The sequence below is a fragment of the Papaver somniferum genome, chromosome 3, assembly GCF_003573695.1.
Source record: "Papaver somniferum cultivar HN1 chromosome 3, ASM357369v1, whole genome shotgun sequence".
Lineage (NCBI taxonomy): Eukaryota > Viridiplantae > Streptophyta > Magnoliopsida > Ranunculales > Papaveraceae > Papaver > Papaver somniferum.
The window spans coordinates 222,992,624-223,010,884 of NC_039360.1; the positions used below are offsets into that span (position 1 = coordinate 222,992,624).

The 18,261-nt window shown below is 36.6% G+C and overlaps 2 protein-coding genes across 3 annotated transcripts; both read right to left on the minus strand.

Annotated features, from left to right (window-relative positions):
• Positions 1-4,543: 4,543 nt before the first annotated feature.
• Positions 4,544-6,643, minus strand: LOC113358761. Of its 2 annotated transcripts, XM_026602429.1 has the most exons (3): positions 5,198-6,643; positions 4,968-5,081; positions 4,544-4,816 (listed from the first exon to the last, which is right to left on the minus strand). In XM_026602429.1, the coding sequence occupies exons 1-3, from the start codon at positions 6,432-6,434 to the stop codon at positions 4,809-4,811; spliced, it is 1,359 nt and encodes a 452-aa protein (XP_026458214.1). In that variant the 5' UTR covers positions 6,435-6,643; the 3' UTR covers positions 4,544-4,808. The 2 variants fall into 2 exon arrangements, with proteins under 2 accessions (XP_026458214.1, XP_026458213.1); XM_026602428.1 differs by having other exon boundaries at positions 4,544-5,081; positions 5,198-6,642.
• Positions 6,644-7,239: 596 nt separating this feature from the next.
• Positions 7,240-11,902, minus strand: LOC113358762 (26S proteasome regulatory subunit RPN13-like). Its single transcript, XM_026602430.1, has 14 exons — positions 11,787-11,902; positions 11,427-11,530; positions 10,413-10,505; positions 10,267-10,326; positions 9,831-9,869; positions 9,666-9,740; positions 9,475-9,541; positions 9,289-9,385; positions 8,818-8,933; positions 8,703-8,726; positions 8,106-8,200; positions 7,942-8,019; positions 7,794-7,848; positions 7,240-7,674 (listed from the first exon to the last, which is right to left on the minus strand). The coding sequence occupies exons 2-14, from the start codon at positions 11,466-11,468 to the stop codon at positions 7,529-7,531; spliced, it is 987 nt and encodes a 328-aa protein (XP_026458215.1). The 5' UTR covers positions 11,469-11,530; positions 11,787-11,902; the 3' UTR covers positions 7,240-7,528.
• Between the last annotated feature and the right edge of the window lie 6,359 nt (positions 11,903-18,261).

The following is an 18,261-nucleotide window of genomic DNA, read 5'->3' on the forward strand; positions in this document are numbered from 1 at the left end:
TACATGTCTGCGAACCGGCGGAAAGTCTTTGCCGAGATTTTCTGCTGGAGTTTGTAAACTCTGCCCGGTTGCTTAAGTCCGCGAACCTACTGTGCGAACTTAAGAAGGTTACTTATATATCTGAAGATGATTCCTGAACTTAAACTTATAAAGACTAAGGAATGCAGTTTGCAAACCGTGGATATAAAAGTTCATGAACCGATTCAAGTGAATCAAATCATGTTTGCTTCAATTGTGTCTTGTGTAGTACATAAGATTTCCTTGCAATTGAACAACTCTCAAACTAGTTCATTTGAAGTCATTTGAACTAGTTATGGTGAAGAAGAATATGGTTGGTATGAAATGCTCATATGGCTAACCTTTTGGTTAACTACTGTTGAACCAACAAACGTACATGTTTGGGTATGGTTAACAAACCTAGAAGTGTGCATTTCATTTGTGTATAACAAGCTAAGTTTTCGATCTAAAGGTTGAGAAATATTAGCTTGAATCTAAATCAGGTTTTCATCTAACGGTGGATATTTTTTGCTTTGTAACCAAGGCGAATCCCTGATTTGAAAGACTATATATAGGATACATCTAGTATTGTGCAAAAATAATCCCCACACTTCATTGTGATACTAGTTTGCGTGCTAGAGTCGATTCTCCTTTAACCTTTGGTTTTCTTCTTCTAAAACCAGGTTAACGACTTAAAGACTTCATTGGGATTGTGAAGCCAGACCAATACTAATTTTATCGTAGTTGTGTGATCTGATCTTGCATCTTCTATAGTACGAGTACAATCATATTGATTGACTTGAGATTAATATCTCTGATAGGCAAGATATAAAATGTAGTCACAAACATCTTCGTCTCATTGTTTGTGATTCCGCAACATCTTGTTTCGCTACCATACAGTTAAGATTGTTATGAAGTGATTGATTTATCTAGGTTTTTCTACGGGAATATAAGACCGGATTATCAATTGGTTCCTATTCACCTTGATTATTATCAAAAGACGGAACAAAAACTTTAGCGTTTTTCTGTGGGAGACAGTTTTATCCTTTGATAGACTTGTCTGTGTGAGACAGGTTTGTTTATTGTTAAAGCTGCGATTTTGGGTCGTAGCAACTCTTAGTTGTGGGTGAGATCAGCTAAGGAAATCAAGTGCGCAGTATCCTGCTGGGATCAGAGGCGTAGGGAGTACAACTGTACCTTGGATCAGTGGTAGACTGATTGGGGTTCAACTACAGTCCAGTACGAAGTTAGCTTGGAGTAGGCTAGTGTCTGTAGCGGATTAATACAGTGTGTGTTCAATCTGGACTATGTCCCGGGGTTTTTCTGCATTTGCGGTTTCCTCGTTAACAAAGTTTCTGGTGTCTGTGTTATTCCAGTTTCTGCATTATATTGTTTTATCTTTATAATTGAAATAATACAGGTTGTGCGTTAGATCATCAATTGGAGTAATCCAACCTTTGTTTGTTGATTGTCATTGATTGATCCTTGGATATTGGTCTTTGGTACCATCCAAGTTATTCATTGTGTTTGATTAAAGAATCGTTGATTTCTATTAGCTCGAGTAAATCAAAACAAGAGAGAGATATTAACTCCTTGAGATACTTTTACCTAGATTGAGTCTGACTGTCTAGTTGATTCTCTAGAAAGTGTTTCGGAGTTAGTCCATATAGATTGCTAAGCGAAATATTGGGTGGTGTTGTTAGACCCCCGCTTTTTCAGATACTATATTTAGCGAAACTGTTGATTTGGATTGTACTACATCAATTTCCTAAACTAGGATCACTCTTCTTCTCCTTTGGAATCAATAAACTTCCATTATTTTCTTTTCTATACCCCATTTGGGCAATCTTTATAAGAGTAAATAGTATGTCGTATGTGTTTATGTTAGGGTCACTACTTAGATCTTTTGTGGTATCGTATTTTACTGAACTTTTGCTTTAATTGTTGTAGAGCATTCACATCCCGGCGAAGAGGATGATGGTTGTTGGTCATTTGATCCTAAATATTCTCTACCACACCAGAAATCAATCAAATACTTTAATGGGGAACCAGCGGAGCTAAATGCGATTAAACTCTTTCTGAAGTATCTTAGTTTTCTGGAGACTGTAATCATTGTTGCTTCTCGGGAGCTCTCCAAAAACCATGAGGAACAAATAAATGCAATGAATACTTGTAGTGTATTATACAAGAATAGAGCAGTTGTCGTGTATTATACAAGAATGACCATAACTTGGAGAAGAGAATTGTAACAAAAAAATAATTTTGACTCAAATAGCAAACTGGTTCTAAACTTTTAGAAATATTTCAAACTTTTACTGATAAATCTAATCAAGCCTTAAACCTTATGGTTTCTTATCTAGAGCTGATAAAAAAAAATTAAATGGGAAAAGAAATAATAATAAAAGTAAAAAGAAGACCATGGTACTATACACTGTAAAAATGTAACCGTAAGCTAAAAACAAAACAGCAGCACTTAATCCAGTGAGGACTCTATAAATTCCCACCACCACCATTAGAATTAATCTTTGTTTGTGCCTCCACGTTATCAATTTTTCTTTTAGAATATTCATCTTGAAATTGCTGCTTTGGGGTTTATTCTTCTTTGGTTGCTGATTATTAGCTACGCCTCTGCATGCCAACTGTAGGTTACGTGATCGACGCGCGTCTGGATATTGGTTGTGAAACGTGAAAAACGAAGAGAAGAAGGTGAAAACAGAATCGTTTATTTCCAGGGTTTTTGGAATATCGACTTAAAACCGAAGTAGTAGTCGAATACAGTTATGGGGGTCTTCCTTAAATAGTCTTCAACCGGAGTCGGAGCCAGAGCCGGTGCCACCCTGTCTCTCTAACTCCAACACCATTTCTACACATACTATTTGATTGAAAAGAGAAGTAAAGTTCACTTTAGGTTCAAAACTTCAAATCTAAGGGGAGAAGTGACCCGAGCTCAACTTCAGGTTAGTTTTAGTTCCAACTACGAACGCAGTCCAGATTTCTTTAATTTTATGAAATTATAAATAATATTTATTCCATCTTTAGAATTTTTCTTCATTGATTGATTTTCCTTTTTAATGCATGATAACTGTTTGATGAAATGTGTAACATAGTTTTGTCTCTTTTATGGTAACTCTCATTTTGATTGCTTTCTCAGGAAAGGTCATTTTGGAATTATGGTGTTGAAAAACAAGAAGAAACATAAAAGTTTTCAGAACAGCAACGTGGGTATTGGAGAGGATAAGATAAGTAATTTACCTGATGCAATAATTCATCACATTCTTTCTTTCCTTCCAACCAAATGTGGTATGTCTACCTGCATTTTATCCAAAAGATGGAAGTATGTAGTCTATTGTATCCCTATTCTTGATTTTCGTGACTGGCAAACTCGAGTGGATACTAGAAAAGAAAGAGAGCTGGAAACCAAATGGCTCATGAATTTTATTGACACAGTACTATTTTTTCATGAGAAGCCTAATGTCCAGAAATTCTATCTTTATTGGGATGAGTTCGTCGACAAATCTAGGGTTAATAGATGGGTCACTACTATTATGAAGCGTAAAGTTGAAGAAATTTGTCTTTACATAAGATGTCCAAGTACATCCTCAATATTCCCGCTATCATTTTTTACTTGTGATTCATTGACACTGTTGGATTTGCGTTTCGACATGGGAACTTTTACTGAATTCGTTATGTACTGGTACACTTTGTTTTTTCCTGATGATTAGGTTCAAAGTGAGGAAGATATCCTCTTAACTGATTTGCCTGCTTTCAACAATTTGATCCATCTAGAAGTTGGTTCAAGGTCCAGGTTTTGGTTCAGATTCTATTTCGGTTATGAGAGGATTTTTCAGGTTTCTCCAGCTCTCGCCTAATCTAGAATCAATTGTCTTTGCTCAGGCAAGTCACTGACCTCTTACCTCATATAGTTAAAAATGATTTATTTATTTTGTTTGTTAGCATTTTATTCACTTCTCTGATTGAAAACTGGTGTTACCATATTTGGCGAAACCGTTGATTTCAATAGTAATACATCGATTTCGTTAAACTAGAATCACTTGTCTTCTCATTTGGAATCAATAAACATTCATTATTTTCTTTTCCATACCTCACTTGGGCAATCTTTATAAAAGTTAGTAGTATGTGTTTGTGCTAACATCACTACTTAGATCTTTTGTGGTATCGTATTTCGCTGAACTTTTGCTTTAACTCTTGTAGAGCATTCACATCCCCTACGAAGAGGATGATGGTTGTTGGTCACTTGATCCGAGATATTCGTTACCAAACCTGAAGTCGATCAATTTCGAGTATTTTAATGGGGAACCAGCAGAGCTAAATGCGATTAAACTCTTTCTGAACTATCCTGGATTTCTTGAAACTGTAACCGTTGTAGCTTCTCCACGGCTCTGCGAAGTCCATGAGGAACAAATAAGTGTAATGAAGTTGTTACTGATGTTTCCAAAACCTGCCAAATGTGTGGTTAAGTTCTTGACAAGCTCTGGAAAAGCTTGACAACACTTTCAGTATGTCAGTGTTGTTATTCTTATCTTTGCGAGGATCACTCTAGAAGTCCCCTTGTGAGTGTTTACAAGTATTGTTAGTCTTTTTTTTTTTTTTTTTCTGGAATATGTTGGAGATTGGTGTAATTCCCTGAACCATCAAGGATAATAGGGTACTAAAATGTTTTGATTCTGCCCCATTTTCTGTTTATAGTATATTTGCTTCAGTTTCTTGTCTGCTTCGGATATTTTGGGAACATTGCTTTCTGTGAATAAAGTGCGTACAGTATTAAAGGTTCCACTAGCTAGGAAATTGGTTCACATACCTGCTTGATCAAAAGATTGGGAAATTCAATGGAAAAATGTAAGCACTCTCGTTACATGTAGGAGCTATACGCTATACAATATTATAAACAGATTTTAATGAATTTCATGATTTATGAAAGCATTATCAAGATGAGAGGACAACAACTTTACTTAAGATCCATAAAACTAGAGAAAATTCGAAGGCAAAGAGTGTGTGTAGCAATCCCCTGTCCAGCGCGAACCCATACACGGTGATTCCGCCGTTGTTGTGCTGCAAATATGTCACTGCAAAAATTTCCACCAACACACAAACTAATTAGAGTTAAACCCACATAGACATGCAACGGATGTTCGTTTTGATGGGTCAAGGGAGAACAGATTTCTGAATGCACAATACTCACCCAAAGATTGTCTGGTTTGGAAAGATGATGAATCCTGTGACGGCATCGCAATCAAAGTGTCATTTGTTGAGTTACTACTGATTGCGCGGTTAGACTCTTCGACAACCCCAGCATTGGCCGCTGAAATTCTGTCTATCTTTTCCAGCGTGCAGCATTTACTCTTCGAGACCCCATTGCTGTATGTAGTTGCATGAAGCATGTGCCACCTTGTAGCAATGGAAACAATTCCTTGGGCTCTATGAGTAATTCTTGCTGCTCCCAATAGTGACAGTAAGAAACCACTCAACTGCACTGCTGAACAAACCACAAGATCGCCTGAATTGAAGAAGTTCTTCTCAGCTTTTGAACCCAAAACTAACATGAGAACTCCAAACTGACAAATAGTAATCATAAACAAAGAAGCCACAATGAAAAGCCGGTACCGGTGACTTGTTTCCGATAATTGCTTTTTTATCCTCATATGTTCTTCAAAAATGGTACCGGGGTCTGACCCATAACCTTCTAACATCTTCTGAAATCCTTCAAACCTTAGTATCTGCAACTCACATGTTAATCTAAACAAAGCACAGACTAACAAAAACACACCAGTTCTATACACCCATGATACTAATCCTGCTAGAAACATAATCGAATTGTACGGTAGACGGTTTTCTGCGTACGGTACGGGGATCGACACTATGACTGTTGAAAAGAATAGTATCTTATGTGCAAATTCAACAAGAAAAGAAGGTAAAAGAATGTAAGCAAGGTGTCTAAAGGATTTATCAAGTTCTCGTGCATACCCACGTCGAACGTACGTTGAATCATCTTGAAGTTCATCAAGATATAGAAGCCGACGCAGACCGTACTTTTTAAAGAACCGGGATATTGTGAAGAAACCAATAATGGCTAGACCTGACTCTGGTAACTGAATCAACTTGTTGAATGAAATTGGATCCTCAATAGTTGAAGTTTTAGGGACATGAACAAAAACTGAACTAAAAATGGGAACAACTATGGTGAGGAAAATAAAAACCAAGTAAGAAATGGTTTTATTTACATATGTTGAATGATCAAGTGCACACCACTTGAGACTTACACGGAAACTTCGTAGCTCATCGTATATGTTCGACTTTGAACGATGATAAGACGGGTTCGTCAGCAGTAACGGGACGATCATTGCATTTGCTTCATCAGAGATATTGACGTTGATGGTGGTACTGCCAAGAGAGTTGGTTGATGAATTCATGGGTTCCATGATAAGAGAGGGAAAAAAGGTCAAATGATAGCTTGTTCTTGAGGTTTTAATATGCTTAGAAATGAATTTATACTAAGCCATAAAATGTGGTACATAAGAGATTGCTTGAGAAGAAGATGAAAAGAAACTCAGTTTTAAGGCGCATAGAGGTGTGTAAAGCACTTTATAAAGTATTTTGTGAACCCAAGACTAATAAAAAAGAGGACGAAGATAGGTATATGCTATTAAAAGGAGGCAGTCTTTCGAAGACTTGTACCGAAAGCACCAGCAAGAATACAAAACAAGGCAAGGAAAGCCCAAGTCTTGCTTTTTCCCCGTGAGCTTTCAACAAGAAGTATCAATGAAGAGAATAATAAAGTTGAGGTGGTGGTGGTGGTGGCTGGGACTGGGAGAGACCGCAAAAGTTCCTCACTCAACAATACACGTACACCGTATTTGAATCCAATTTTAAAATGAGTCATCAAGCTCATTGACTATATTTGGGCACCGTGGCACAAGATTTGTGGCCAACTAAATGGGTGGACAAGTGAATTCATGTGATCATAAAATTGTGGTTTTGAACTAAAACAGATTGCAACTGAGAATTAGTTGGCAATCAATGAGTGATGCTGTTCGTTAGGTCAGGAGTTAACCCTAGATCATGGGAAGAACTGTAAAGTCTCCTTGTACAGTATCACACTGTCAACAAAAGGTTCACCTGCAATTGACATCAGCTGCACAAAAGGTAAAATATGACCAAATGAGCTGGACTTGCACAGAATCTAAGCTTCATTTGGTCATGGCATGAATATCATATATCCATAAATGAACCGAATTTGGCAGACCTGCAAATGAAGTTCTTGAAAATTTATACATTCCAAATACAGTTCTTGAATCAACTTTTGTAAATCAATGGAATCTAAACCTATTACTGTAAGTTAATTGATTTTTGTTAACAAACAAGGATGGGTATATCTACTCTTTTTCCGTCTTACTTCTCTTTTCTTCAGATTTGCTTTGAAAGAAATTCACTTAAACTTTGATATCTCAACAGTGGTGGTAGAGAAAAGTTAGCATAAGTTGGTCGAACCCCAGCAAACACCTGCCAACTAATGCTAATGTCCTTCATCCATAGGATCATTTTGCGTTTGAGATGTTGAGTCCTTGATATCATCTTGCCTTGAACCAGTTTCCCCAGAATCTGAAACCTTTGCAACAGAGTCGTCCAAAGCTTCGAGGAAAGATTGAACACTAAAGTTGTCTGCAAAGTCACAAATGCAGATTTTCAAGAGTTGATGTTAGAAATCATTCTAATATATACAAACAGATAAAAATCCATCCACATGATCCAGGAGAATTTTTGGAGTGTTCATTACTTACATTTAGCTGGGTCGATACCAAACTGAGTCAAATCAATTTGTCCTGTGCGAAGCACCTAAAACAAACACAAAGAAGAAGTGTCAATCCTGAGTGGACTTCCTTAGAGACTAGAACCTAAATCAACAAAGTATTAAGATAGGATCCTCACATATGTAAATGATTCTACTTGTTGACGGAATTGTGGGCACTGTAGTAACTCGATTAGATCAGAAGGACTAAGTTTGCCCTGAAACATTGCATCGATATAATTGTGGTTAGAGTAGCAATACTTTACATCAAATATAAGAGCTTATAGAATGAGATACTTCCTACCTCAGGCAAATGTGACGCCAATCGCTGTTCCAGAGGCAGTGATTCAATCAATGGCAGTATCAACTCAGGAGTCAGAATGTCCTCCAATCCCAGACCTTAAAAATAAAATCTTTCAGAAGCATTACCGAAAAAATAAAAGAACAAGAAGAACAAAAAAAATAAGATAAGAAAAGAAAAGAAAAGAAAAGGATTAGAACGATTGCATTGAGAAGATTAGAACTGAACATGGCCATGGTCCAACAATTGCATTGTGGCAGACTTGACCAAAAACCATGGGTTAAAATTACAACCGAGTATATTATGAATCCTGGAGACGATGAGATCGACTTTCACATTCACCAAGAGACTTAGATGGTCAGCAGAATTATGTTTTGAGGCCATTAATGGGATACTCCAGGCAAAGATGTAACTGAGTGATCACAACCAGAGACTGAAGACAGCAAAATAGGTGTGATTGGTTTGGGATAGCAAGTCAGGTAGATTATGGGCCTAGTGGTATACAAGGAACGGCCTTTTAAATATGCCAAGTACAACGCCCCTATATTATGCATAACAAAGTTAAAGTTCACTAAGCCCTATATTTAAGTAGAAAATCACCTCCATCAGGATCCACGGCAGCATCTGCATCGACAACCACAGAGTATAACATGTCAGAAAGTAAATAGCATACAAATGAGGCCCTAAAATACGAAAAGATAACCATATATAATACCTCCGGCTCCAAAACTACTTAATATTCTCTGCAGATCTGCCATTTTTACTGGTCCAGCTGAAGAGCTAACATCACTAGTTACTGTCGTACCCAAGTTAGGCATAACCAAGTTTGCCCTGTAAGAGAGAATATAAATATCATGTACATAAGTTCTTCCATCTGAATATAAACCGTTCAACAAACTTTAAAACTTTTGTGCCTAGAAAGTTGTGGATTGCTCAACAATAGGTTATCTAATATTATTTCACCGTTCAAAAAATATTGATCTTAAAAACAATCCTATTAGAAAAGCAACAAGTTAAAAACTAAGAGTGCAAAATTTCACAGCAGATGAATATTGCTTGCGAATTTGAGTTTGATACAGCAGGTATTCTTCCTAGTTCTTACATGATTTGATACAGTGGAAAATACTGATAATCTTTTATGTCCCCGAAAGATAATAAAAATTTGGTATGCAAAATCGTTCTTTACCTCGATGACACCTCATCTTCAGCCATGTCTTCTGATTTATCAGATGCTTCAGACAGTGGGTTAGGAGCTGAAATCTCAGGTACTTCTCTATCAAATTCTGCCAAGCAATTGGAATAACAACAACTTTTCAGAAAACATAATGTGATCATAGAACTAGTTGAACCAAAACAAAGATGACGAATGTACCAAAAGGGCGATTCATGTGGAAGTTGACTGAGGTGCTAATTCGTGAATCTTCATCAGCGTTTGGCTCCTGAACACAAGATGTGATGCCAAACAAAATTAAGAATTCCAAACGAAATAAGAAGTAAAACGCCTTAAGGAGAAACAATAAATGGAAGGACAAAATAAAATAAGCAACAGTCGACAAAGCGAACCTGCATCCAAAAAAAGAACGTCCTATTGTCGGTGCTGAACTTTAAACGGTATACCCTTTCAGATGCCGGACCGACCTGAACAGGCAACAACAGATTAAAGAAGACGAACCACAACTTAACTTCAATTAATCACAAATATCTATGTAATACTGATTGTTAGGGTACCTTCTCGAAAACTGCCTCGTCAGGGAATATTATTTGATCCTGTGATTACTCTGTCAAGGAAAAGTACAGTACTTCCAGCAGAAAAACATCAAACTGAAGCGTTGCAAGCTGAACAACTGTAAACAACTCTATTCCACAAAGCAATAAGTTGAATAAACGATAAATGAGACAACTTACAGAAGAAATACACCTAGACTTTGTTCAATTTACTTTTTTCTAATTAGTTAGTGAGATAGCGATAATTCAACTTTTCTGTTGGTAAAAATGGAACCTGGAACTACTCGGATACATAAAGTGAACATGACAATTTCGCAACGATCAATATATCCAAACTAATAGAAAAAGCAAATGTCAGAAGCCTAAGAATCCTAAAAAGTAAACAAACACCAATGCAAGTTCCTTTTAATTGATAAATTTCCAGCTGCAGTAAGGATACATCTTCGAGCACATTCTGTGTGCGATCTAGCCACTGGAAGTGTAACAGTCCCTCATCACCCTGTGTACACAGATATTAAGAATAATAAGTTCCTCCAGCATCGTACTTGTAATGCACACAAATTCTACAAGTCCTTAAACACTCACCCTTGCTATTCGAACAAGTCCTTTACGTGAATCAGCAACCAATCGTGTTCCTTCGAGGTTCAGCTTGCCCGCACGAAATTCAAGCATAACATCCTACATGTAGTTAGGTGTAAGACTCACTGGACGTATGTACTAACTAAAAGAATCACGGTCAAACTACAAAGCATTTATATCGCCATTGAAGAACCACAAAGAATATTTCACAATAGATTTATCCAAAATATTACCAAATTGTATAAAGTAATCTGATACTTCATGCGAAATTAAATTTGAATAAGAGAAACTAATCAGTGAACAAGAAAAACATAAATATCAGAATGACAATTAGAAATTTGACAATCGGATATAAAGGAATTCCATGTCAAACATTTTTGATTTTTGGTTTCTCGTGTGCTATACTATAAGTAAAATCTCTCTTAATCGTCGACATAATGGGATATACCTAACTGCATATCTAATCATACAAGTGGACCAACATAAGTAATACACCAGTTACTTAATCTATTTCTTCATAGTAGCTCAAAAATAGGCCAAAACAACCTAAGGCTACATAGCACTGTCTTTTTTCTTTTTCTGTTGGGACTATTAAATACTCAATTTGACGGTTCTTCACTTAAGAATTCTAAGGTACTATTGGATTTGGAGGAAGGACTCCAAGGCAAAAAAAAAGCTCTCTTAATCGTTTACATAATGGGATATACCTAACTGCATATCTAATCAGACAAGTGGACCGACATAATTAACATACTAGTTACTTAACCTATTTCTTCATATTAGCTCAAAAACAGGCCGAAACACCGTAGGACTACAAAGCACAAGGTCTTATTTTTTGTTTATGGACTTGACGGTTCTTCGCCTATTGAAGGAAGGCAGTGGCAAGGCAAACAGAACCTTCCCTCTTAATAGTGGAGACCTAATCAACACAGGTTTCATGTCTATATTCATTTCCGTGCAAGTAAGATAAACAAAAATCACTCTTAGATCATCGATAAAAATAAGGTACATATACTAAACTGGTATGTAAGTTTCAGGTGCATTTGGTGGAATTTGATCCATCGCTGATGAACTCTTTACTTCTCCTCCTCCTTAGCCAAAGTAATTGTTCTTCTTCTTCCTATCTGATGTACACAAACCATGAAATACGCAAAATTAGGCTTCAGAAAAACATCCTAATCTACACAACACCGAAGTTTACATCGTACAGAAGAATACATCACAAAACCCTAATTCTCAGAAAAGAAAAATAAATAAATAACGGTACATAAACCCTAACATTTTGACTGAATAGAGTAATAGTAGTCTCGAAGACACTGAATGAACAGAAATCTTATGGAGTAAATCCATAAAAACCCTAGATTGTGGAATCTTACATACCAGTTTCTGAAGATGATTCCGCGAGACGGAAAGGATTTGCAGAGAAAGAGAGAGAAGAGTTTGTATTGTAATGAAAAAGGACAAGTCTCCAAGGGTGTTATTTAACGCGTTATGATCCGTTTGGGTCTGAGGTGCTCATAGTCGCCCGATAGCCTGTCACGGGCTTGCCCGGCACAGCTGATTACTATCACTGGTCGGACGTTGATTTTTATGGAAACTTTTGCACCCGGCCCTTTCCGACTGCCTACTATAGCATAGCAATAGAATGATATTGAAGGATGTCTGCCTTATGGAATAAAATAGTATTATGGATAACCTGCAAACATTATAATGAGAAAAGAACAAAGCGAAACAGACTAGATGATGCAAGATTTGAAGAAAATAGTGATGTAATGTCCCTCTACCGCAAGTTGTATGACAAGATTCCATTTATATATAAATATCTTGTCAATATCAAACACAGACATGCATTGATTACGGATATAAAAAACTTTTCTCCTAAACATATTAGTTTCGTCTAAAACTTTTTGGACATTTGAAACTCATAACAAGAACACCATCAAAAGTGTCTTCATATTGCATCGAAAGACCAATGTTAAGATCCACACACATTGAATTATCTAACTGACTGCACAAACTCATATACATATTTCCTTGATATACACTTGCATAGGGTTCTTCCACTTGTTGAACTGGCAGGTAACATTCTTCATGATTATACATAATAGTACTAGAAGATTGAGGATCACCATGTGGAGTCGCTGAAACACCTCCATGTTTTCCATACGTGTCGTGTAGTGTGTGTTCTTCTTGGAATTGTGGTGAAAAATGACTACTGGATGTTCGGCCTGTGGCAAGACCAGAAGAAGAAAAGCTTCCATGAAAATAGTACTTTCTGGAACGCTTCCGAACAACTCTTTTAAATTCATTAATAAACGTATGTTGCCCGAAACATAAGTTCAACAACTCCTCCTAAAAGGGGGAAAAATTTAGCCAAATCCCACCCTTTTCACAACAAATAGTAGTACACAAAGACCAAGTAAAAGATGTAACGTACTTACCCGTCTGGCAGTAATATGATCTAAAGTATAGGATAAGATGTAGGCTTGTGCACGTCCAAATATATCAAATTCCCATTAATGTACATAGGGATATGCCAGTCTACTATTGGTAGTTGAGTCACCAATGGGTCGTCAGGGTCAGCGTCATATGAGTGAGACATCATGTCCTGGTGTGGACGCCTGGGTTTACAGCGACTACACTATTGCCTAAACCAATCACATCATGGTTTTGTATGTGTTTTACTCCTTCAGGTAGTAATAATCCAAAACTCTTCTCCTCCCACCATGCATCGTACCTTTCATGATGGACGCCTGGGTTTACAGCGACTACACTATTGCCTAAACCAATCACATCATGGTTTTGTATGTGTTTTACTCCTTCAGGTAGTAATAATCCAAAACTCTTCTCCTCCCACCATGCATCGTACCTTTCCTGATCGACCAACAATTATTGGTGTACAGTTTCAACTATGATCGACTGAACTAAATCTAACATGAAGGGATCACATGGGGTATATATTTCACCTGTAATCTGCCGCACACATCTCTTACCAAGCTACACACTCAACCTCTCACCCCTGCATCCATTTAATACAATTTTAGTCTTCGACATTTCGTTTGCCGCCATTACCTCTTGAATATCGTTGTACTGATCATCTTTCCAAGGTTTCCATATAACAACTTTTTTGGTTTTTATGTCAAGTTGTTCACTGGCTGTACCAAGTGAACGCTTGTAGTTATTAACTTGACTTTGACCCGTTTGATTTTCCTTTCTAAATAATAAAATTGCTGGATAGAGGCACTGATTATTGATGATAGTTTCATATATTCTCAAAAGTTGTTGGAAAGTGCGAAAATAAAAGTAGTACCAATATTCTAGAATATTCCACATCCCACACATTTCATTATGCTTGGTAGTGGTCCATTTGTCAAGGCAATCACACAAATTTCCTGATACGGCACTACCCCAATCATATTGGCCGAGATTATGCAATTTTTTTAACAATACTAACCATCCATTATCTACTCTTGTCGGGGGATTTTCAATTAAAAATCTACCAATACACTATAATAAAAACATTCTAGTCAACTCTTCTCATACACTCTCGTTGTTTATGTTTTCTCTACTAGTAATGTAGTTTGCGAGAAAGACCAACGGAATGAAACACGCCTTCGATTCCTATACACCGACTTTAACATGTGGACGACCTTCTAGCGCCGCTTACTCTGAAGCCGCTGCTCTTGCATCCCACTTATCCTTCATACCAGATAAATATGTGTTATCATATCCTCTGGGAAATGAAATGTCCTAGTTTTCTTCCACCATTTATCCATAAGAGCTTCGGTTAATTCACAATCAGAACAAGAGAAATCAAATTCAAACACTGAAGAAAAACCACAGTTTTGTAACACATTCAAGGTTTGCGGATTATTTTTCACCATCATGTCATCATAATTCGTCACTTGAGCCCAACTTGTTTTAAATTTCAACTTCCTATCAAGTATTAACTTGTCTTTACTTCTATGTTATACATCACCCTTCCTAGAAAAAATCTCACTTGTCGTCATTACCCTAACGTACTACAATGAAAACAAGCACAAAAATATTACTCTCATACTCCTTTATGATTATCAGTTTTTTATCTAAATTTAAAATTTAAGAAATTACCCAAACTCTATATGTTCCATCAATGGAACCCTAAATATACTCCTTTGAACTTAAACATGAAACTAATACCACAACATACAATAATCAGTAACAATTTATATGCATAAATAATTTTTAAGTTTCATCCAAATTGAAAATAAAAATAAAACCCAATTCCATATGTTTCTCCACTGAACCCTAAAACCCTAAGATGCTAACAACAATACTAAATCAAATGAAATTGAAATTGGTACTACCAAAACACACATCAATCAACCATCAACCTATTACCGAAAAAGAATCAATCAACACAACTACTACAATCAAAAAATTGAATTGGGTTCAATTTCATACCTCACTTTTGATTGATATTTAAAATAAAATTAATTGAAATCATGTGATCACCATCCCATCAAGATCAAACCCATTCAACTGATTGATAATCAAATCAATGACTTCCTAGGGCATCACTCTTATAGAGAGAAAAAACCTAAGCTAAACTTCTGATAGAGAGAAAAAAAGAAAAAAACAGTCAAATGAAGGGGGAGAAACCGAAGTTTGGTTTCTATGTAATATTTGGGAGAGGATTGTATTATCTCCTCAACGTACATTTACCATTCAAGCGAGGATCCAGTCCTCGTTTTTCAGTTTTCTGACAGGTAAGTTTTGTTTCCTCGCCCTATCGAGGGTGCAGTCCTCGCCTATAACCAAATTACCTCCGGCACCTCTAGACTCAGTCCTCCCTCCTACATGACGTGGTGAAACTGTTGAAGTACCTCCTTACCTCCTCCACTAAACTCACCCTTAGATCCAAAACTTGTATTTCTTTCTAAAGCTGCACATGGGTCGAACGGCTTGGGCTTCTACCTAAAACACCTACCAACCTGCTAGTATCTAAGATTTACAATATAAAATCAAAATTACCCGACCTATTTTCGGTTCAGAAATCCGACCACTATGTGTTGGTCAATTTTGGGTTTAAACTTTCGTTAACCTAGTTTACCTGTAATGTTTATATTTCAGCATTTTCTATTATTTTTTCACTTATAATATTGACTATATTTGTACTTACCATATATATTCAATGATCAGTCATACACCTATACGCATGTTTTAAATTTTAATCATACTTATTTAACTTTTGATTATTTAAACAATCCAAACCACAACCATAAGTCTTCAAAGTTCAATACTAACAACAGTACTTCCAATGAAAAGAACTAACAGCCAACACTACATCACTATCAGTTTTTATGGGAGGGTTCGATCGGTTTTAACATCAAACCATAAACTGATCCGTCTTGTCGGGTTTTTATGGGCGGATTTGGTTTTAAAACCCACGGTTTCATCGAGTGTGGGCGGGTTCGGTTTGATGGGTCGGTTCTTGTTTCGGGAAACATGTTGTCTCCCTTGCTTAGCCCTCCCCAAATTAAGAGGTTCTTGTGCCCGCTGGAAAGCCCATGAATTTTATCAAAAACTTGAGGAATTAATCTTAGGATATAGAATTTCCCTATTATAACAGGTCGAATTCAAAAGGATTTCCCGTTCTTCTATCAAATGATCTGTTTTTTCTGGATACTCGGGTACAAATACTTGGATTCGTTATTTGCTTATTGCCTTCATATAATTCAGAAAACACGAGTTTTCAAGAAGCCTTTTGCTCTTATCTCTCATAAAAGGGTGTTATTAGATAATGCATGCATGTCTAGTAGGAACTGGTGGATCCGGTGTGCAACAACGGTGCGCAGTTGCGACCCCTCCACACTGGGCTTTCAAGCCTAGTTTCCTAATCCCAAAATTTTTAACAACCCTAATTTTGTTTTCTTGCTACCCCTAATAGAATTTTGCTTCCCCTTAGTCTAGTTTCTGGCTCCGCCGCTGCTAGCAGGTCCCCCGCTTACCTGAGTACGCATTCGAATATTTATCCTACATTCATTCATGGAAGTACTCATAATGGATTGAAGATCGTATCAATAAGTGTCCCGTCTTGTAATATGGCTTATCATGTCTAGGAAAAATTGTGGAAATGATACCTTTATTCCCATGCCTTCTAAAAACTTTACACCCTACTTTTATTTCGTGTTTCTATAAAAATACATGTATCATTTAAGGATTATAACTAGAACCCCCCATTTTCTGGGTACATCTCACATCAATAACTCGCCTCTTCTACCTATATGTAATTTTAGATAAGTTTCCTTTGCAGTGGATACTTGAATGCCAAGTGTTGCCCATAATAATCTTTCTTCAGGGGTATATGATCATTCTTTCATCATCTGAGGCGTTAATTTATCTAGTAAAATTCACATGTTTCTACCCAAGACCCAGCATCATAATTCAGTTTCTATCTAAATTCCAAAGTAAATGATGTGCTTCTAAATTTTGTATTTCATTATTCATCCTTTCAGGTCCTTGCTTGTCACGTGCATATATTAAAAGAAATATAAATATCGCCATATACTAGACGTTCACTAGTAAATAAGGTATCTTTAAGATTGTAGCCTTTCCATGATATATAAGCTACTAATACTTTTTCCCCAAAGCAAGTTCGCCACCAATTGTAGCAACAACATCTGCTAAAATTTGTCCCTTTTTAATGCAGTTAACAGACTTTCGATGCATATAAGTAATTTTGTTGGAACGTCAACACAAAACCAACGGCATTATTAGAGTTTATCCATTACCTGAGAAACTGATCTTGTCAGTATTAGGTAGAAACGGCCTTTTCCTCGTGTTCCTTTATAGCGGAAACTCCTCAATCTAAAGATAATTGGCGTTCCAGCCCAGTTCCAACAATGCACTTTTAAAATTTAGAAAGCGGAACTGCTTAACATTGCATATTAGAACTCATTATTCGCATCATTATGTTCGCTAAAAGGAATAAGGAAAATGACAACAGAAACATACTGGAAGGAAAAAATGCTTCGAAGATGAATATGTTCCAATGCAATAGCTAGGTATTCTTGACAATATCGAGCTAGAACAACCTTTTCTTCTTGAATTCCCTGATTCAACACCAAAAAACTTCCTTCCGACACCATATAATATTCATTTATGCTTGGAGAAAAATAAACTACCCGTACCCCTTTGAATATCATCAATTTCAAAAAACGGACTTTCTAGAGACCCCCAATGACCTATTATATCATGAATAGGTAAGGATCCAATATTTTCAACGTTAATTCTTTCAGATGTGTCAATTGGACAAATACGCCCATAATGACTAGCATGGATATCTCATATCTAACCCGTTCGACCTGTCAATCCTCAAAGACCTAAATAACTAAAAATATTTCCCATGAACCATTTGTGTCAATGGATTAGTTCGATCAAAAACATGAGATAAGGGGTGTAGATCTGAAAACGATTCATAAATGGAGTTGATGTTACTAAATTACGGGGAGTTGGTATAAATTTATGCCTAATTAGTTATCCACATACAATTCCTCGAACTACATTTTTTAAAAGAACCAGGGCTAATCCGAGTTGGTCTTGTAACAGATCCGCTACAGAAAAAATGCACTTATTTTTCAAGTGATTTACACCTTCTACTATACCCATTCCAAATTTCATGATGATCAAATGATCTAAAGTTGCCAATACTTCTCGTGGGAACAAAAATGTATTATTCTGAGGTATATCAAGATTAAATCTCCAGTCCATATTTCTTCGACCAATCCTTCCTAATTCACAGTTTTATTTTTTTTTTTGTTTGTAATTCCTTACATAAGGAGTCGGAAAATACCGTATCGATGCCGACACAAGC